The sequence below is a fragment of the Lutjanus erythropterus genome, chromosome 16 (genome assembly GCF_056507025.1).
Source record: "Lutjanus erythropterus isolate fLutEry1 chromosome 16, fLutEry1.hap2, whole genome shotgun sequence".
Lineage (NCBI taxonomy): Eukaryota > Metazoa > Chordata > Actinopteri > Lutjaniformes > Lutjanidae > Lutjanus > Lutjanus erythropterus.
In genome coordinates this window covers 17,422,813-17,446,138 of record NC_139332.1, presented here as the reverse complement: position 1 = coordinate 17,446,138, position 23,326 = coordinate 17,422,813, and the positions used below count along the sequence as shown (strand labels likewise).

Below are 23,326 nucleotides of genomic sequence, written 5' to 3'. Positions count from 1 at the left end.
ATGTTACTGACCCTGATCCTACAGCCTAAAATAGTATTAATGATATTGAGTTTATTTGTCGCACTTTTTATGCGAGGAATGCAGCTCAAAGGGTTCAAAGGGTTCACATGAAAAAGACATAAAATATACAAAACAGGGATATACTGTCAGCATTAATGGAAAACAATATCAGAAATAAAACCGACTTGATAATATAAATGAACATGACAACAATGACTAATTATTGTAGTCAGAAATAAGATCATCTTGTGTGTTCCTCCTGCCTGGTGTACTCTCTGGTCAGGGTACTTGTTATTCATTTGGATAGTTCACTTGGAATTTTTCAGCCTGATGGGGGACCAAATGGTTTAGACCTTTTTTCTAGTTATTATCAGTGATTTGATGCTAAAAAAAAAAACTGTTTTAGAGAATTCAGAAATATTAATAGTTTGTAATTTTCTACACCACAAAATGAAAAAGACGTTTCCCTTGAATTCTTCCAACATCAATTTCTTTTTTCTTTTTTTTTTTAAAAAAAACAGCTGAGAGTTTAAGGCTAGAGAGGAAAGATAAAAGGGGTGCATGGCAGGACATGTAAGGTGAGGTGTATGTAGGGAGATTCAAGGAAATAGCTACTGGTGGATAATTTCAATTTTGGTATTAAAGAAGTCATAAATGAATTTCACTGTGCAAGTGAATACATCTGGGGTGTGAGAGGATCCGGTGGCTGTAGCATAATGTTAACTGTGAAAAATAAAGCTCTTATATTCCCTTCACTTGACCGGATTACATTGTTGTAATAGATTGATTTAGCTGTGGAGAGAGCTTGTAGTGCAGTATGTGATTCTTGTCCATGTCCATGCGAACAACAAGCACAGTTTTCCTATAAAGGCATTCCAACTGGCAACCTTGAGTTTTATGGTGGCAGAGTCCGAGGGTGAACCAAGGAGCAGAGTGAATAAAGGAGACATTATTGAGTTTTGAGAGGACCAAGCGTGGTTAAGAGACTATGAAGCCCATCATTGTAGTGAAAGACCAGTTCATCACGGGTGGATAAGTTGTCCTTGCTGGGGAGGTTTTCAATTCCAGTGGCGAGAGCAATTAGGTCAATACTCTTAATGTTACAGACAGAAATGGTAGCCCACATTGTGAGCCCTGCAAGCGGACTGGAGTCAGGTGTGTCTTTGTGGTATTTGTTCCCACATGGACTGTTACTCTCTGAATAGAGGACGGCATATTTCTAGTTGTGGAATCACCCATTATCAGAGTCATCAGAGAAAAAAGGGGGCAATGAGATGCTGAGTGTCGACTTTTGGAGTTGGAATGGTGGGTGGTGACATAGAGCTGATGGGTCTGAGGGGCAACAGGGAGGAAGGAGTAGGGAGCTGGAATGTCGCTGCCAAAGACAGAAAGTCATGCCGGTCGAAGATGGCTGGCACCCATCAGGAACCAGGGCTCATGGTGGGACGGAGTGGAGCTGACTGGGGCTTTAGGCTTAGTCCTGAGACAAATCCAGGAGTCATCAGGAGCGGTGACCGGAGAGGCATCAGAAGCAGGGCAGTGAGCGGCTCCGGAGGGACTGCAGATCCTGCGGCTTCAGCAGCGGGACAGGGAGCAGTGGTGGGATCAGGCACCGGGGCACAGGCGATGTCCGTTTGTGCTGGAGCAAAGGTGATGGTGTCCATTTGCAGCTCAGCTACCAGTGGCTCTGGAGAAGCTGTGTTAGGTCTGAAAATCATGTATATCACCCAGAGGGAAGGGAAAGTTCAAAGTAAGAACTTGTTTAGCCAGTGTCCACCTTGACATAAATGAGCTCAAATTAAGACCACTATGAGACTTTGAATATTTTCTCATACTTCTTAAATTTGGTTCTCAGCCCGGGACTAATTTGAGCACCACAAGCCACAAGTCTAAACCCACTGATAATCCACCCACATCAGTGCTTCCTCTCATTAAAATGATCTACGTCTTAGTTACTGGATGTTTAGTCAGATACCCCTCTAACGGATGTTGACGTTGTACTTTTCCACAGAAAGACAAACACTGATTGATCGAAGATTAAATATACATTGCACAATATAGACCGACGTACAGACTCCTGAGTTGAACAAAATGCCTCTCTCTCTGTGAAGGTAGAACTTCCAAATACAGTATGCAAAATAATTCTTGCAAGGGTCAAAGGTTAAGACCTATTTGTCCATCTATGAGATAACATAAGATACCACTGCAGGTGGCTACAAAAATAAGATATCTTCTTTTCACTGCCTCCTAACTGCTGTGATAATAGATCTAAGTCCTCAAATATGTTTTCCCTCCCATTTATTTTCAATTTTGTCTGTTGTGTCCTCCAGAAGTGACTCAGTTCATGATAGTTTGGGTTCCTTGTACATGGGAATTAATGCAAGAACAATATATGTGCATTTACTAACCTCTTTCTTGTCAGGCTGTGAGATATTTGTGGTCGTCAACTGTTTTTATTTGTGTAGCAGCTCCATTCACTTGTTACCTTGCTAGACAGCTGGATTCGTAAGATCACATGAAAATCCATCCTAGGAGTGACAGCTCACAGCTACAGGCATGATTTTAGGTGTGACAATAGCAAGAAACATCTGTGGAAGCAACTCGTCTTGAAGAAACAGTTGTGCTTCCTGAAGAGGTTAGCATAGATACTGCAATATCATCAGTTCTGGAGGGTATTTCTTCATAGAAATAAGAGCAAATAATGGCACTGAAGGCTTTTCTCAATGGAAAAGATGTTTTCACTCTTAGAGAGTTTGATCTGATTGGCTGAAGTTAGCCTGTGTTAGATGTGATCAGCAGATGTTTTAATGGTCCATTGGCCTAGTTGTTATTTTACAGTGCCTGTGCTTTTACAAACAGTTTCTAAGGATGACTTCCCAGATAGTTCTGGGTAAAAAAGCATCTGGCATGTTCGGTTATTTCACTGGGGCAGAAGCATAGGTTTAGTTTGAAGTTGCAAAACTTGACAGTAAGTCAGATACAGATCCAGCTATTAGGGTTTCTCCACAGATGGGCCTGTAGGTGCATTGATATCAGCAAAACAAGTAACTCTTCATTTCAACAGAGTAGTAACCTTCATGTGTAGGTTTATGCTATCTTTTTTAGGCTAGTGTTTGGCTGCACTGTGAAGGAAAACAGAGTCCACAGTTCCAGGATTGAAGCTGTTTTGAATTGCTCTGAGCACCAATCAGCTTATCTGAGAGTGCACTGGACATGCTGGATGCTGTGCTAGGAGGACAGTAGGGAGTGTTTCCATTGATCTTTGTATTTTGACTTTTGAATTTCCTGTGTTATTATGCAATAACATTAAGACTGGGAATCTGAGTAGCCATGCAAAAATGATGGTTTTGACTTACAGCCTTCAACTTCCTTGATAAAACGACAGATTGATATCCAGGATATTGTGCAGTGCATAATCATTCTGTGAAACTTGGCTGTGATATGACACTCAAAACATGACCAGGATATGGCCTTTGTGGTTCACACGTATTTTATGTCAATTAGGCACCTACATTACTCAGCTTAGAGAGAATTAAATGTTTATTTAAATTTAAACATTACTTTTCACAACTTTCTTCACATTCCCCCTTCAAATAGGTTGTTGCAGCTTCCATTCAATTCAGCATTGCAACAAATATATTCATTAGTGCTTTACTCCACATGCCTGATGAGATGCTGTCAAATCAGAATATTTAGGTTTTTATAAATCCCCCTGCTGCTATTTTTTGATATATAACTTTCCCTCTGTCTGTTGGTATTACTCATGGGGAATCAAACTGGAGAACTCCCAAACTGGGTCAAAAATTAAAAAAAGCAGCAGCCTGCATACTAGATGATGCTAGATTTGCTCGGTGGTAGATGTTGTAAGACTGGGTTTGTGTCCACTTTTTGACCGGGAAGTATTTGGGTACTTTCAGTGGACAATTTGAGACTTTGGAATAACTGAGTGGTTGCAGCGCGGCTTCTGAAGTTAATGGGAAGTGACGACTGTGGACATTCTCCTCCTCAAGACACACTTTCAGTTTGCTTTGTGGACATGAGGTTTTGACTAATTCATCCATTCTAGCTCTGAACCCTTAATTTATTGAGGTGCATTCATGAATTTAATTTATGCGTGAATATTGTGCTCAGTTGTCTTGCTGGGAAGAAAGTCTGGTGAGCTGGAAGCAGCAGCTCTGACTCTCATTTCTTCTTTTTTGTGTTCGTGACAATAATAATTTATAGTTCACCACAAAGTCCACAGGACACTTCATGAACCACAGACAAACTCAAATTAAGTCAATGCACCCTTAAAATGCAACATTTATTCTTTCTTATAAGAAAAAGAATGAACACTTCTAAAACTTTGTAGTCTATTGTAACTTGTAACTCTGTGTATGTGTGTGTGTGTGTGTGTGTGTGTGTGTGTGTGTGTGTGTGTGTGTGTGTGTGTGTGTGTGTGCGTGTGTGTGTGTGTGTGTGTGTGTGCGTGTGTGTGTGCATGTGTGAGTGTAAAGTTTGCAATTTCTGTGTTTTGCTACTTTGCATTTTCAAAGGGGCTTAACCCTAAGCAGCATGAAGTGAATGTATATTATGATTTTGCGGCATGTTTTTTCCCAGAGTGTGTTACTTTAAAAAAACACAAAGAAATGTGTTTGAAACATTTTGTCCAAACTGAAAATATCTGTCATTTGATATTTTTATGAATTAATGAGTTAAACAAAAAAAGTAACATATAATTAATATAATAACAATAAAACTTAATAAAATCATGCATTAAAGGCTATTGTATGTTTAAATACAGTTATGCAGCAGATGAGTCTCAAAGTTCACAAAGCAGTCCACGAAACAATCTCACCTTAATGTCTTCATGACTTTATCAGTCATGAATAAACTTTTGGAACTCAACTTTTAAAGGTTCAGTGTGTAATATTTACAGGGTTTTATTGGCAGAATATGGAATATAATATTCAGAAGTATGTTTTCATTAGTATATAATAACCTGAAAATAAGAATCATTGTGTTTTTGTTACCTTAGTTTACAGACAGAGCAGGTTCTCCTCCTGGCTACCATGTTTCAACAGTAGCCCAGAGTGGACAAACAAGTGGAGTTTCACAGCCACTGTAGGTTCTCCTACATGTTTGGAAGGGGAGGGTAAGACGACGTGTTTTCTAGATGCTACTAAATTCTACACAATGGTCATTAAAGGCAGCATGGTTGACAAGTCCTTAAAGTGCTCTGGAAAAAATGGAAAAATGAGCATCTTCTGTTACAACTCTGCAACTCCTTCTGCTAAATAAGATCATGTGATAATCAAAAGCTAAGAAGGGTGTTATAAATCGTATGTTGTTGGCATTAGAGCTACAATGTTACACACCACACACTTCCCACATCTGGTGTGTTTTCATCCCTTAGTATCTAACATAAAATATTGTCTAAAGGAACATTTTCCAAACTTTGGGTCAGGACTTAAAACACACCAACAAAATATATCTGATGTCAAGAAATGTAGCAGCCACCTCACTAATGGTTAAAACTATAAACCGGCACAAAAATGACTTATTTAGGCTACCAACATAAAACACAAAACATGGTGAAAACTCACCGACAATTTGGACATAAAATAGCAAAATTAACAAACCACTCATGTCAGGCTTTATAGGAAATGTGGACTGTTATTACAATAATTAAGTTCAAAGCCTTGTACAGACTTATGAAATTACCTTCATTTCAGTTGAATATTATCATCCAACAAACAAAATCTAACAACATCAGGGAAGCAGTTGTGAGTGTAGGAACTGTCCCTGTGCTGTGCAATTATTGAGCGTATGGCCTTGTTAAATGCTGGATTCTGATTGGTCAGTTACAGCACTCTAAGGTCTGTTGTTTCTTAACTTAATCTTTTGTTGCGATGGACACAGTTCTGATCATAGACTCTGGCGGAGAAGCAATAAAACAATTTCAAAATTAATATTTTGTGTCAAATTATTATTATTATCATTATTAATACGGAGTAAGTAGCCGTGTAATAAGCAGGGTAATGAACAGTGAGAAGGACATTATTGTGAAATAAACCCCTTCTGGGAGATTCCAGACCCTGTCAGGTGTTTTTTTTTTTGACCTGCTTACTGGACATTATCCCACACACTACCATGACTTTAAAGCAACAATTCATCCCAAAGTCAAAATACATATTTTTACTCTAGCCTTCAGTGATATTTATCCATCTACATTGTTTTGGTGTGAGCTGAAGAGTTTTGGAGATATCAGCTGTAGAAATGTCTGCCTTCTCTCCAACATAATCGAACTATAACCACTCGAAAAAAAAATACTTTAGACAAGCTCAACAGCAATGTCTCTTTCCAGGAACCATGACTTTTTTACTCAAAATAATCCACAAACCTTGTCGTGAGCAGTTTCATTTCTTCTGCCATAGAAAGAAAGTAGTTCCTAGAACTTTCTTTCTGCTCCACACAGAAAGGTCCTGACTCAGCTGGGGTCAAACCATCTTGCTGTGAAGCAGCGGTAACCACAGGGCCACCATGCTGCCCTACATATAAACACAGAAAACAGAGTCTGCATCTAAAGAAATAATAGACAACCAACACCCTACATACAGTATTTTGAACTCTGTAGCAGCTACAGTAAGGCCTACAGTGATGGTCTACAACAGGACTATTCAATTACAAAAATCAACTGGGCCAGATTTCAAAACCAAGACATTTAGATGGGACAGACATTGTCAGCAGCCAATATCAAACCTTGTTTTTGCTTCACCTCACCTGATCCACAATGGCCACCATGAATTCTTTAACAGTTTCGAAGTCTGTGAATGGCCTTTTCTTCTTTGCCATTACTTTCCAGGATACCTGAAGGGAAACTGCTGTTGCTCTCTCTCGGTCTGTGCATCACCACAGCAGGGTAACGCAGCTCCAATTGCCACTGTCGTAGCCTTCTGCTGTGATCCCCTTCAAAAATCTGTCCGGAGTGCCTCCGGTGAGGTGTCTCCTTATATTATATTTATCGATGGCGGCAAAATAAGGAAGTACTTGTCTGTCCAGGCAGTGTTAAACTGATGGTTTTCATTCTCAGTTTTACGTTTCAGGGTTGACAAAGACATATTTCCTGTGGAGCACTTCCCTACTTATGACCGTCAATGGTCAGATGTATTGAAAAGCTACGAAATGTGGTCGGAAGTCACATGAGAAAATACTGATTGATGTTGTCGCTACATCCGAAAATATCATGCCTGACTGGTACTGCACACGTTCAACACTGTTAATAAAAAGTTGGGAAAACATAGTCATTTCAAGGCAACTGGTTTAACTACATTTTTGAGTTTGAAAACAAACTCAGACCCTAAAGTTTATCTAAAAGTTTTGCTAACCTATACCTTTTGTTGAGATACTTAATCTTAAACTTAAATCTTTGAGTTTTATTACTTTTATTCACATTCACGTCAATGGGGTTACTCAATTTTTGAAATGCACATTTTTTGAGTTTTTTAAAACTCAAAGATTCAAGTTTATCTAAAGAGGAAAAATAAATCATTTCAACAAAACAAACAGTCGGTAAGACTTTTTTAAAACTTAAAAGTTTGAGTCGGACCCAAAATGCTAAAAATCTATTGAAGCAAGTTGCCTTGAAATTTTGAGCTTTCTCAGCTTTTTTGTTTTTATTGAACTCTCAACAGAGATGAGAAAAGTGAGATGGCTCCATTGTTATACTTCCACACACTATCCAGGTCGCTGGATAAGCAGTGAGAGTGTCACTCTCGCTGCAGTGGCAATGAGGAGATCTTCACCCAAGACACTTGGTGAATTGTAGAAGCTTGCTTAATTTCCTCCCTCGCAGTTTCTCCGCTTCTGCGGTGGAAAAACTTGGTTCCGTGGTCAAAGGGCACAAACCCAACGGTCTCCCTGCTGAGTCAGGCACTTGCAATTAGGGACACTCCCATCACCAGCATGACTGACATCATAACTTATATGAGTTAAACCATGACAGTGTTAGTTAAGGTTGTCATGGTTTGTCATGTCAACTGTCCTGGTTGGGCTGCTGCTGCAACACTAGAACATTATAACTCATAATGTCAGTGACCTATAATCTTTTTCAGTTTGGCAGAGAGGTTTAATGCTAAAAACGTTCTTGCAACATTATACAGCATATTTGTAGCAGTCAGCGCGTTTCTCATGCTTCCACTGAAATTCTTATGACTAAGAAAAGAAGAGATGAAACTCTTGACAATCGATTTTTTATGGTTTAAACTCTCCAACCTTCCACTAGGGATTGTGTGTGTGTGAATATGCATAAATCTACAAAACTATACATCTATATTTGCTTACATTTGCTTTATATACTGCCTATATCCTACAGGCTGCCCAAAGGAAAGAGAAGGATCCATCAAACGTCCGCTTGTCTTTCCTTATAACCGTCAGTCACCTCAAAGACAATCCTTTCTTAAATTCCACCATGAGAAGGAAACAATCTAGTGTCTAAATTTGTCAGATCCTGTTTTTGTTCTTTCATTATCAGTGCTACACAAATTTAGGGAAATCCAGTTCATTTTTCTAGTTGCATTAGTTGCACTATGACATTGATCATAACCAGTATTGAGTAGAATGTGCATTTCTTTTTTGTCCTCACAAGTTCAATATAAATTCATCCTGAATAAATATTCCAGTGTTTTCTTCCATTTCATCTGTCAAAATACAGCAGGAGAGAATCTTAACTGATTGACTTTACATACATCATATTTTTATGATTTAGTTTCGCTCTGTATGTGTCATGGTATGTACAATAAAACACGTGATACTAAGCTGACGCACAACATTTCATTAAATCTCTGTGAAATAACCCTTTCAAATAATACACGCAAAAAATATCAAATAGAAAATGGGGGTTTGGTATTATCGATAAAATCATCAGTATATATCAAGATATTATATGATATGATATTGGATGTTTTTGAGGAATTCAGCTGAGAAATCATTTATAGTAAAAAAAAAAATAGTAACAACCAGATGGGGATGCCTTTTTTGGCTAATGTAGAATTCCTGTAAAGACCTGACAAATCAATGTACTTCACCTTATTGATGCTAAAATTCTAAATTTCCAACATTACCATAAACCGCTCCCGCTCACTCATTTGCAACATCTCCGGCAGCAGACAAACACAAGTGCCACCCTCATGTCTTAGTGAAACCAGGACTCCTACACTGGCTTTTTGTCACACTTTCTCCACTGCATGACAATTGTTTCTGAAATTAGTTTCATTCATCAGCCTACAGGCAGAGTCACAAAAAAAATGCCTAATAATGTAAGACCCACATTTGATATGGTTCAGTTAATTTTAGTTTCATTAGTCATATATAGGCTGACACGGGGTCAACAGTACGACACAGTGAGGACACTAGTCGCAGTAATAGCACTATTCATGAATAAAATAAGATAGGAGAAAAAAGAAAAGAAAAAATATATATTTCTATTTCACTCTTATTTTATCATAATTCTTTGTATATTCTTAATTTGAGTGTCTCTGCTGAGAGTCAGCCTTATACATTAATAAACATACCTCTATAAATGAACCTTTTGTTGTATTGTGAGGACAGCCCAGTTGTCCCCTGAAACACCTTACCTACCCCCGACTGCTCTCCCCTTTTAGTCTGTAGCTTTACAATACAACCTGTGTCCTTCCTGATCACAAGAACTCATTGCTATTATAATTACAGATTTTGACTTTGGGTCTCTTTGACGCACTTCCACTGGATTAACACCTAATTCACATTTAGGCTCAGGATCTGTATATAACCTGACAGACAGACTGACTCCAGCAGACAGCATCATGCCACCATGTTGTGAGGCTGAAATAGATATGTACTGAAGGAGCACAGATGAGGACAAAATTATTAGCCCCCCTATGAAAATTTCATTTTTTTTTAAGTATTTCCCGAGCACTGTTAAACAGAACCAAACATTTTTTTTATTTTGGATGCTTACATTATCTTACTTTGCACACCGAAACAAAATAATTTCACAAAAACTATCACAGTCAAAATCATTAGCCCCCTGATGCTACTAGTTCATTCAGTTCATTCATTCATTTTCTGTAACTGCTTATTCCCTAAGGGTTGCAGGGGGCTGATGCATAACCCAGCTGACACTGGGCGAGAGGCGGGGTGCACCCTGGACAAGTCGCCAGGGTGCAGAAGTGGAGTTTTTCTTGGTCTGCAACCTCGCAGTCCATTCCTGCGCAGAGCTCTATTGACTGTCTTCTTTGAGACTACAGTTCCCGACTTGGCTAAATCATTCACTAGTGTCTTGACAGTTGTTCTGGGGTCTTTTGACACATCTCACACTGGTTTTCTTTCCAGAGTCTTTGAAATCTTTGGCTTCCTACCTCTGCCAGGCTTGTTCTGTACTGCGTGGCTCTCTCTGAATTTCTTGATGATTCTTCTCACTCCAGTTCTTGACACTTGGAAACGCTGTGATAACTTTGTAGATCCTTCTCCTGCTTTGTGAGCATCAACATTTCTTTTTCTCAAGTCTGAACCGATTTCTTTTGTTTCTGTCATGATGCTTTTTCAAGTGACGGCTCAAACCCTGTGTAAACTGGAAGATAACCCTCAATTTTAACTTGATTTTACAAGCTTTTAACATTACAAAGTTAAAGCACATCATTGCACAGCAGTGGTTTGTGCTTTGGCTCAAGGTCAGTTCTTAAGGGGGTAATAATATTGACCCTGGTTATTTTTGTTTTTTCTGAAATAATTCTGTTATTGGAAATAGTAAATAGTAAATTCTATTATATTGTAAATAGAAATAATTTATGCTTTCTAAAGAAAACTAGTATGTTTAGAAATGCTATGTTGAAAATTCCTTGCTCTATTAATAAAGCGCTTGGGGAATTTTTCAAAAAACTTTAAATTTCATAGGGGGGCTCATCGTTTTGTCCTCAACTGTATATTGAAATATTGAAATACACCGTCATTATCACTGTTGTAAGTACACTGTTCAGTGCAAATTCCCCAACAAATTTGCATATATTACCAAAACCACTGGACTTGTGGTCAACCAGGGACTTTTGGAGCCCCTCGGGGTCTTTGTCTTGGTAATCTAACTTAAGTCATTTCATGTGACTTAACCACACACAGAAATGATCACGAAACAGCCTTGAGAAGTAGCTGATGTAACGGACTGGAGGTCCAGCTGATGGACTAAATAATTACTGGATGATCAAAGCAACAAGTTGGCGTTTTATCTAAAGAAATGCTACTTTAACAACTATTTTTAAAAATAAATAGTGGAACTGGAATAAAGTATAAAAAATGGATGGGTAAAAAAAAATGCAGCTTAGACATGAAATAATTAAAACATATTTTATTGTGGTGTACAGTTGCACATGTATCTCTGTGATTGAAAGTAGAACTTGAGGATTGAATGCTAAAATATTTGACAAAATTTCCCGCAGGACCAGAACAATATTTTTTATTTTCTGCTCACTATGGTCTCCTAGATATTTTTTAAAATGACAGACTGAGTGCAGCTCTTTACTCCCACCTGCCCCCAGGTGTTCTCTTGTGCATCACACTGTCTGATCTTTAAAAACCCTGAACTTCTCAAAACTTTACCCCTCTACACACGCCTTAGATGTATTGAAGGTTTCCACTAAACTATGCGATGGCTGAGGCTGGAGTAAGGTCTGTCACCGTGAACTTGAGTTCAGTCTGCAGTTCGCCACGGTCGCTGCTAGATGGCGATCAAGCAGCGTCAATGATGAGAGCTACATTCAGTGTCCTCTGACATCCTGAAGCAACAGTATAGAGGACTGCTCTGCGCTTTGCCCACGCACCGCAGCAATAATACATGACCCTCAGAGTGAACAGAAATCGCTTAAGGGCCTGTGTGGACATGGAAGAGTGTGTCTAGACTTGAGTTCATAGATGAGTCTAAGCAGTCATATGAGTACATGTATGAATTACTCTAGAGTATGTGAAGTATTTATCATCTAATGGCTTTTTAATTGTCTCAGCAGGAATGGATCAGCATCGCCCTTGACGTCCATTAACAGTTTCCTGCCATATGTGTTTAGATGCAAAAGTTTTGGAGTCTCATCTCGTAATATGCAGACAGTGCAGATTCATATAACCTTTGTCTTCGTACACTAAAATATTCACGCCGTTGTTTTAAAGGTGTAACAGGACTCTGTAGCCAGATTATGTTATAGAGCGACTCCATCTGCCTTTATTTTCCAGGGTTTCAAAGGCAAACTCCCACTCAGCTGTTAGCAAAAAACCATGACATAGGGCATTGATGCTCTCACCTTCCTTCCCTCAACCATGGTGGTTTATGTGTAGGCCTAACAACGTCATCAAACAGAAACTAGCGTCAGGGCACACGGATAACAGTTTTAAAAGGGATTGGAAAAATAGCATTTTGAAACTTAAACTTACGTGCTTCAGCCAAAAATTTGATTGTTTGGATTGCATGACATGCCATTTTCCCTTACAGTTTTTTTTTTCTTTTTTTTACAGACGACTGATATAGCTGAATGTTATGATGTCACATTGAAGTTGACCTTTGACATTTAGATATAAAATGGATCATCTCATCATTTTATTGTATTCAATATTTGTGTGTAATTTTGTCATAAATAGTGTATGAATTCATGAGTAATGGCCAAAAACATTTTCGTGAGGTCACTATGATGTTGACTTTTGACCACTAAAATCTTATCAGTTCGTCCTTGAGTCCAGGTGGACGTTTGAGACAAATCTGAAGAAATTCTGTAGAGATGTTCTCGAGACATCGCGTTAAAGGGACAGTGATGTGGTGATGATGTATTTGAGATGAGAGATGTAGTTTATTGGGCAGTTTCACACAAAACAAAACCAAACTACAGCAAATGACCAACTGTTTCTTGACTTATAAAATTATCTTTTAAATTGACAAACATAATATGTCTAATTTGTGGCACAAAAACTGTTTCACTCCTTAACTACCGGAAGGAGAGGGACTCTGGCTCTGCACAGGGTTGCCAGGTCTGCGAAAATTGGTTACTTTTGAAGTGCTGCAGGGTGAATTTTTTTTCCCACTGGTTGGTTGAACATATTTTGCATGCAGATTACATTAATACTATCTATGAATTCACATCCATATTTGGAGACTTTGCATATAGCTTTGCAAGTGTTTAGTTGTAAACCAACTAGATGATAACTGAAAAGTCATAAGAGCACACAAGTTATTACTCTCCATCCTGTGGAGACCATGAATGTTTGTACAAAAGTTCATGTCAGTCCATCCAGTAGTTGTTGAGCTATTTCAGTCTGCACCACAGAGGTGGACCGACCAGCTAACCTGTATGACTGAAAAAGTATTTTTTTTATAATGCCCATCAAACACTAAAGGCCAGTGCAGTTAATTAAGAGTTCACAGAACAGTATCAGCTCTTTCATGGTGCAAACCCTGCTTCTGTTCTTTTATACATGACGTTATCTGTCATATTGTGTTATAGTTTCTAGTTCATTTTAACATGCCAGACATCACATTTCTTCCCCTTCTGATTCTTGCTTTTCCATCACTGCCCAGCTGGTTTCCCATCCTCCCATCCATCACTCTCTCTACTCTCCTCTTCATCCTCTCCTGCCCTTTGTGCCTGTTTCTCAGGCTATTTCTTCTTCTCTCTCTCCCTTCCTTTGGCACTTCTTCGTCCTCCTCCTCCTCCTTCTTCTTCTTCTTCCATAGGCGAGGGGCTCCATAAGAGACGAAGGGAGGAATTGTATCTCTGCTCAGTTCGCCACAGGCACTCCTCAATATTTAATCAAGAGTGCATTTGTTTGAAGAGCGCTCGGAATATGTGTGTGAGTGAGTGATAAAGAGAGATGTCCGACCATGTGTGTGTGGATACTGTATTTGTATGCAGGAGAGAAGCAGACAGAAGTGTGTATATTTGCGTGTGTGGTGACAGTTTTGGGATGAAAGGCTTTCTCCAGTCCGATGGTAATTGGTTTACTATCTCGCTCTCCCTGCTTCGGCCCCCTTGTTCCCCTTGCTCCTTTTTTTCTCCCCATCTTCTTCTTTACTCCACTTCCCCTCCCCCTATAATCCATTCTTCTCCCTGTGCATCATCATGTAACCCTGCCGTACTGTATACTACACTCTTAGAAATGAGGCTTCCAAAAGTGTTCTTCCTGAAGGGTTGAGGTTCTCCACACAACCCTTTGCTTCTGAAGAAAGGATTTGCCAAGGCTTCTTTTTTACCGCAATACAAAAGGAGTCTCAGGTTCTAAATAAATCCCACGGAATATAAATGGGTTCTATAAAACCACCTGAGTGTGTACTAGATAAAACCCTAGGTACATAAAAAGGTTCTTTGTAGAACCCTCTGGGTGGTTCTAGATATAACTCTTGAAATATAAAAAGGTACTTGGCAGAACCCCCTGGGTGTGTTCTTGTTAAGACCCTTAAAGGGGGAAAGGTTCAGCATAGAACCCCCACAGGGGTTTCTGGGTGGAACCATTACACCATATAAGGGTTATGTGTAGAACCTAGAGGGTTCTGGGTGACACCTTTCACAGACGGTTCAAGGTATAACATATTATGTTGGGTTCTAGGAAGAACTTTGGGGACAAGCCGAGGAACCCTTAATCGTTCTGGTCTGCGCCTTTATTTCTAAGAGTGTACTGTATGTGCACATCTACAGTATGTGAGGCTCATTCATTCAAATGCTGTACAATCAGGTTTATTTGATTTTGCTGTGTGTGCAGATGTGACAGTATGTGCATGTGTGTGCATATCAGCGGCTGGTCCCGGTGGTCCCCGGGGACCACAGAGCAGCACATTTCATCATCCTCCAGACTCGGCACAAGAAAGCCCAAAGTCCCCTTCTCTTCTTTTGCTTTTTCAGCAATTCAGCAAACACTGAGTGTTTTCCTTATTTCCTTCTTTCACTTCCAGGCAGCGGCTAGTGCTTTAAGTCCAAATACAAATTTTGCTTCTTTTTTTTTCAGATTGACTGTAGAGCTATTGAAGTTGCTAATCATGTGCTGCACACTGACTCAAACAAACTGAAGTCCTTTTGAAAATTAGCCTCTGGACTTCTGTAGAGAAAAAACGCTGATTATCATACTGTTCCTCAGTCCTGTCCAATACGACACAAATACATGAGCAACTGTGCGATGCCACTTTGCAGGAATTATGTTGAAATGTCTGATAGCTTTGTTTATTTTAGTGCATGTAAATATTCAGTTGCATTTTTGGCAGCGTTTCCTACAGCAGTAATATCTCCTCCTCGCAGCTGACAGTAGTTTCACAGCTTCTCGTTCACTTCTATCTGAACGATGATCTGGACTGATTGGTTTGGGTTATCACTAATTGTGTTTAGCTCTTCTTTATTACTTTAGGAGATTATGGCAGACAAAGAGCAAGATAGGAGATTTTTTCCTGCTGCTGAGTAAATCACAAACACAAACAGTACAATTATTTGTCACTGCAACTGAGAAACAGTTTCACTGGCTGACGTTAAGGCTGCGTTTTGACTGTACGTTTCCAAATGCAGCATGCACAGTATTTTCTGGCAAAGTTAGAACAGTTTCCGTTGTTTCACATGAGAAGTTTTCTGTGTTTCTGTTTTCTCATTGGTTTGTGCTGGTTGGAGATTACGTATTTCCACCCACCAATCAGGATTTGTTGCACATATTACCAGTACTGTCATTCAAATCTGGTCAAAGAACACCCACACAGTCAATTTAAAGAGAATTAGAAAAATTTTTGAGTGTTAAATGCTCACAGATAATAATTAACCTTACAGATGTGGTGTCCGCCTTTGAAAGTCATATTCTGGGTCAGAATAACTGTTTAAATGTGCTTGTCTCACATTTATTAGAATTTAAATTCATGCCAAATGTTTGCCAAATGAGTAGGTATCTGTTTATGAGTCATAAGAATTAATTAATAATCTTTTAGAGGGAACGGATGTTTCTAATGGTTAAATTGAGCAATATGTTAATAGAGTCTGGCAGGCATTAAGACAGGAAGCCACTGAACTTTAACTCCAGATTATGTTCTTTTGTAACAGTGGGCTTTTGATTTTAGGGTGACAGGCATAGCTTTACATTGACAATCAACAGTTATAAACAGCTGATCAACTCACAGTGTCACTGTCACTCGTTTTGCACTCATGCAGTGTTCCTGCAGCCTGCTAGAGCTTCTTCACGCCTGGTGAGGAAGGGACGTGTGAACTCGCTTCAACCCTAGGCTGCATATTCAGCCTATTTAATGTACAATCTATGGTTTCAACTCGCTATTTGGACCACAGTAGTAATTTCTGGACATGCTATTGTTACATATTGCTCTTTAAACATGAATGAAACTTGAATATTACCTCATCCATGAACATGATTTCTGCTTGAGTCATGAGTTTCATTAGCTATGATGAATGTTTAAAAGAGAAAATAACAACTTTTGTTATATTTTTAGTGTGAGAGAGACCCCTAGAGGCAGCATTAACATATTGTATTGTGTTTAATGTTGTAGAGAAATACTAAGCTATCAGTGCTTTTCCTCACTCTATATCCACTGCGCGCTCTTGACTTTTTGCACCACAATACGATTGATTTAAAAATAATATAGACAAAAACTCTTCTCACCGTTTTCATGTGTTACAAACCAGTTTTATGTTGATCTGCCACTGACATGCTTCTCTATCTATTGTGAGACAAATACACAACCACACAAATTTGATTTAACTGAAGGTCTAAAGTTAAATAAACTACTGTTTACTCTTGGTTAAATGTGTCACCCTCTAATAAAACAGTTTTTACTGTCATGTAGCCATCTGATTCTAACAACTCAGACAGAAAAATATCCCTGGGTCAATGCAGAGTGGGTGCAGCACCAAAGTTGAGTTTAACATGTTAATAGATAAAATGTTACAACCAGCTTTTGTTGTTAACAAAATAAAGAGCTTTTACTCACATCTGTGTATGTGCGTTATTCAGCTGCCAGTGTGTACACTGGCCCACTACCTCTGACAGCAATGGTGTTGGTATAATCTGAGTCCCTGAAAGGGGCCAATTATCCCAGATTACAAGTCCTATCAGGAAAGCGGACTCGACATCCAAGTTATACAACTGAACCCACTGCACTCAAGATGAACTCTGCTCAGATTCATGTCCTCTTGAGTACCAGGCTCAGATTCTCTTGGATCTGCTGAATTCAAATTAATTATCTCTCAGATCATATTCACTTGAATTCTTTAATAAAATTTAATGCACTTTCACCAACCTCCCAGGAGGGCTGAGTTCTTTTTCAAGCCATACATTGAATTTCTGTGGAGCAAGAGCTCTGTAATATAATGCAAGGGAAGTAAACCAGTTTTACAGTTGTTTTCAGATTCAATATAAAAATATAAGGAAGGTGTTTGCAGTTCACGGTTGAACATGGAACCTGGGCGAGTGAAATTTGTGTCAGAAACGATAAGTATAATCGAAGTGAAATTTCTCAATGATTCCATTGGAACCCTGCCTGCTGGCAAAATAAGTTTTAAAATGCAGTCTTAGAGACCCGAGAACACACTTCTTCTTTGATATAATCACTTTCCGACTCACTGCTGACTCTCGTGTACAAGGTGCCAAATATGTGTGAACGTATTGCCTTCATAATTTTTCCTGCAGTCTCTAGATAGTCTTGCAATGCCAGGCTTTAGGAGATCTCGCTGCATACCGACTGTCTGGGGATTTCTAAATGCAAAATAGTTGCTTGAACAACTGCTAACAAACCCATGTATCAACCCAATTATGGGTTGATAATTGGCAGGAAAACTTGGTGTTTCCACTCTCCCAAGACACACAGGATTCCTCTGACCCATCAAAGATAGAACTGACCGCCCATCTTTTATTGTCCATTCACAAGCTAGCCACTGACAAGTGAAGTGAGACGGTTAGGATTTCTCTTCCACCCTCCATCCGATTCTTCCCCACAATAGAGATTTTTTACTTTACTTTACTCTACTTTTATTCTTTGGCTTATAACTGGGCTTAACCTATCCGCCTCTGGTATTTACCCTAAAACTACTTATAGATCTGTGCATCTCAAATGCGCTCTCATTGACCATTTACCTTTTACGATTTTCATTGCTTTTGCAACTTGTTATTTATGATAATAATAACAGTGAAAATACTTATTCTTTACTGTTATTATGATATGAGGTCTGGGATAGGATAGTACAAGTTTAGGATTTGCTTCTGTAATAGCAAAATAGGATTTTTCCTACATTGGAAACTTAAGATAGGGCAAGCACTTTTTCCAGTAATGAGGCATATGAGCAATAAATCAGAACTAAGCACTGAGGCTTGCAGTGTGAATATAGCCTTACCTGTGAGTCTAGACTCTGTTAAAACACAGGAGGCACACACTGGGCTGGATTAAACCTCCACTGTAATCAGCATGCAAACACACACCATCTCTGACAAAGGAAGAGGAAAAGAGTTTCAAAGTACTGATGACTTCTGAACATTTACAATGCAGGGTGGGGGAGCCACACGAGAGACACGGTGTCTCATCTTCAACCAGCATGGAGACCCAGCAGACCCTCTCCTGTTTCAGCTCACCTGCCTGCAGCCTCAGGTTAAACTGGAATGCAACGCTCCAGGCTGCACGTTCAGGACAAAAACACAGCTCCAAACCTGACAAAATAAGCTTTACCGTGAACCACATACACTTCCCCGCACACACTCACACACTCTTTGTTTACCTATGGAAATTTGAGCCAGGTAATGTGATGACGTAGCCTTATACAGAGTACCTCCTGCCTCTTTTCCTCCCTCCCCCGCACACTATTATCTTTAGTACCGTAATAAATTTAGAGTGAATTACATAATTAAACATTAAAATGATCCTAACACGTGACGTGCACGAGCGCAACTGTTAAAATGTGGCGTTTTTTAAAAGTACCCCGCTGCTTCCCTTTGTCAGACTGGTCAGAGAATGAAAGGTGGAAGTGATGCAATGTTTCTATGCACCTGTGACACCCCCACCTCCCCTCCTCCCTACATCCACACACATCAACCTGGTAGTACTGGAGGAGTAGAGCCATTGGGTGGAGCAGCAGCGTCGTGTGCTGCCTGCGGAACACATTCAGTTGCAGATGCGGGTCGAGGAGCGTGAGCTGCGTGAGGCGAGGCGGGGGGGACATTATGGCGTGAGGATTCAGTAGGAGACACCCGGAGCGGAGGCAGGAGACAGGCGGCAGACGGGAGACGGACAGGACGGAGCCATGGAGGACTCCGAGCCCGCAGAGGACGGCTTGCTCGCGGGTTTGCGGTGGAACCGGAGCGCCCGGGACCAGGCTCAGCTCAAACACAAGATCCGGGACCTGCCGGGGCTGCTCAAACACGGGCTGCACCTGCGGAAGAAGAGCGTGAGTATTTCAAACACACCGACCGTCCGTCCGTCCTTCCTTCCTTCCGTATTTCATGTTGGACGGACGTTAACAACCGTTGACGGACGTTATTAACCATTGACGACCTTTTTTCCCGACACCGCTCTGTGCCGCGAGGCTGTTTCGTAACCCCGTCACGACTCAGGTGTTTTCATTTTGTTACAAGCATTATGCTGTCGCAGAGGCTGTGTGTGTGTGTGTGTGCGCGCGCGCGAGCGCGTGCGTGCCACATCCATAATAACCAATTGCTGTTGGACATCATACCTTCACACTCCGGTAGTCAAGGCAACACTACCACCCCCAACAGATTCACTACACTCACACCTACTTAGATACACTGCAAGAAATACACACACCTATGTTTGTACACAAAATATGTGCGCATCACACAACCAACAGCTATTTTCATTATTGATTAATGTGTCAGTCGTTTTCTTCAATCAACAGATTGATTGATCAGCCCGTAAGACGTGGAAATGGTAAAAATGGCCATCACAAGTTCTTCAAGGTGATGTCTTCAAATGTCTTGTTTTCCCAGTCCAGCCTTCCACAACTCGAAGATAGTCAGTTTGAGATGGGGATGGAAGAAATTATTTTTTTTTTTACCTGACACCGATAATTGATGATTGCCTGCTTCTCATGGCCGATATCAATGACATAACTGATAATTTTTTTATGACCTGTAGTTTATGCACACCTGAGAGTAGGAAAGGCAAAGATGTAGTGAGAAAAGATGAATGATTTAATATTACGTAGCTGTAACTGAAGCAGATCTAACTGACATCACTCTTACAACAACAAAGACCAGTTCTGACTCCTCGAATATGCATTTATTTTTTCTAATAAAATATCTAAAAACCTAATACCCTTCAGCTTTTATACAGCGTTTTGCCTCAGAATTCAACTTAAATGATTTGACAAAATCTGACAAATCAGATATTATTATAGCTGATATTTGATTAATATGATTTTATTATTGGAATATTAAATAATGATGTAGGTCGTCTTTATTGGCTGATGATTTATCGGCTTTGATATTTATGATGCATCCTTAGTTTAAGATGACATAAAACAAATATTTGGCAATTTCAGCTGATTTAATGACTTCAGTAATGAACTGATTATCCAAATTCAGGGCTGCAACTAATGATTATTTTCATTATTTTATTAATCTGCTGATTGTTTACTATTGTTTAGTCTATAAAATGTCAAAAAACTGTAAGAAAAGCTCATCACAATGTCCCGGAGGCCAACCTACTGCTTCTTGGACAAAACGACTCTTTACTATCATAAAAGATAAAGAAAAGCAGCAAATCCTTACAGTTACGAACCTGGACCCAGCAAAGTGATCTCTATCTTTTATCAACATCATAACATTCTCAGTCCAAATGGGCAACATTTGTAGAACAGCCATATAAAATTCATCTCATGGGCCCTCTGGTTCTGTTTTGTGATTATCAGCCTACTAAGCAGTAAATGTGTGTGACTTGGTGTTCCCTGATGTGGAACGAATACACCTGACAAGCCAAATATCTGCTCAAAGTGTCAGCTCCGCTCATCTTCATCGTCAGTGGCAACCAGAAAAAACATGTCTCTGACTCCCTCTGTGGAAATCAAAGTATTTGCAGTCCCGCTGGTGCCAAATATGAGAAAGATATGCAGCATTTATAGTGTAAAGCCTCTTTTGACCAAGTACACGAACAGATTATATCCATCTTGTTTTTTTAAGGCAGGGGTTCACCAACAAAAACTTATTTAATCTTAAGATTAGTTCTAATCAGTCTAATAAACCCACATTCAAGATTTAGGCTGAGCGCTGTTGCACAATTTAAAAACTAATATCAGTTTAGTAAATCCAGGTTTAGTCTTGAAATTAAAAACAGTACTGTTAGTAACAGTTAACATCTTTATGGAGATGCTTGCATACCCAAATTAAAATAAATTAATAAATAAAAAACAATTTGTGTGCTGTTGGCACATAGTATAAAATACGGGAAAACTGTTAACTTTTAGCTGCTCTGCATTCCTTAACAAAACCTTTTATTCTTTCAAAGCTTGCAAAAAAAGCTATGTTTGCTAGCTAGATAAACATAAAAAACATTATTTGCTAGATAGCTAAAAAAAATATTTTAAGAATGGTATATTGTTTGCTAGTTAGCTAAAAACTAAAATAAGTTATGTTGCTAGCTAGCTAAAAAGTTTCTTAAAAATGATGTATTGTGTGCTAGCTAGCTAAAACGTTATCAAAACTTCACATTTTTTGCTAAGCAGCTAAAAAGCTAACATAATATTACATTGTTTGCCAGCTGATTAGTTTTTAGCTGGTTTAAAAGTTTAGTGCAACATAATTTAAAGTTAAACCACGATTTAATCAGGTTTAAAACTTAATCCTTGTCGGTGCAACCAAGCCTAAGTGATGTGTAAACGACTTACAGTGAGGCTGCTCGGTGCTCCTGTTATCTGTCTGATTAATATGATTCAATTCTCCTGTGGTAACAAATCAATGATAGTAAATCCTAATAATGAATTTCAGAACAGAATCCAGAGCAGACAAAAACCTTATAATGAAACCATAAAGAACGGATGAATGAATGGATTAACTTCAGTCGCAGAGTATTGAACTGCAGCACATACTGTATCATCTTTGTGTCATTGTTCATTGTCTGTGATTGAGCTTCAAGGAAGGGGAAGAAGAGGAATACTGAGTAGATGAGAAAAAATGCCAAGTTTTCCCTTCCTCTGTCTTCATATAACTCTGTGTGTGTGTGTGTGTGTGCATGTGTGTGAGTGTGATGAGGCGTGGGTAAGTAGTGTAAAGGTATGGCTGTTCTGTGCAGACTGGTTCTCTGTAGACACTGGCAGTTGGCTATGCTTCACCTGGCACACACACACTCATACACACACACACACATTTGTTTGTATATGCGCATTTAAATTCTCCATAAAGATGTGAGAGAGGAGCTACCCTACATTGTCTTCACACTGAACTACAATCACACTCAAAATTGGAAAAGAAAACAGTGACATGCTTTTACCACTGCACACCTTTTATCTTTCTTTTCTCGATCTTTGCAGTATCTAGAGCTAAATGATGTTTTTGTTCTAATATTTGGTGTCTTATAAAGCACAAAACATCTGACATAAGCAGTTTGTCGCGTTACCTCACGTGTGTCTTTGATGTTTGTCATCAGCTCATGAAGTGAATCGAAACTGTTGCACAGAGTCATCTGTCGCCTTTAGTTCCAGCCTGCAGCAGCCTCACCTTTGACAATCCTGTCTTTCATTATTCTTTGTTGTGACTTGCTCTGGTATTCAATTATTTAGACCTTTATTGGCAATGATGACAGGAGCAGAGAGATTTGCTGAAAGGAACACTTTACTTACTTTTCAATATACTTTCCAAAGAGCTGACCACAGCTCAGACACATGTCAGATTTTAGAACCACTTATTGGTCAGACAAAGACACTTACCAAAATATATGTGGAGTGGTCTGGGCTTTGTGTTTTATGTTGTCAATTTATGACATATGTGTACAAAAGTCAAGTCAAATTTTGCTATTGTTACCTAACAATATCCCAAGTGAGTCCTCTGTGACCAGTTTTACTATGGATGGTTAGTTTTGTCTGGATTTTGTCACAGAAATATCAGTGTGTACCACAGTGTAAGACATTAAACTTTCTTTCCAAGTTAACACCGCCAACAGTAATCAGAAAACAGTTGACTAATAAGGCTTTCTTGACACTAAATCTGTGTTTCTGTAATTATGAATCTGGAGTCTATTTCCGCATTTATTTATATCCAAGTGACTAATGGGAACATCACTTTCTAAAACTGATCCAGTATTGATGATGAGTCCTGCAGCCAGCAGAGGCGAAACTAAGCTACAATATAATCCCTCTGCGCACGGTCA

The 23,326-nt window shown here is 39.3% G+C and overlaps 1 protein-coding gene across 1 annotated transcript in view; it reads left to right on the top strand.

Moving 5' to 3' along the window:
- The first annotated feature begins 19,041 nt into the window (after positions 1-19,041).
- rapgef5a (Rap guanine nucleotide exchange factor (GEF) 5a) overlaps positions 19,042-23,326 on the top strand; it is a 63,736-nt gene continuing 59,451 nt past the window's right edge. The window contains exon 1 of the mRNA XM_084739407.1: positions 19,042-19,394. Within this exon, the coding sequence (XP_084595533.1) occupies positions 19,251-19,394 (144 nt within the window). The 5' untranslated portion in view covers positions 19,042-19,250. The remainder of the gene's footprint in view (positions 19,395-23,326) is intronic.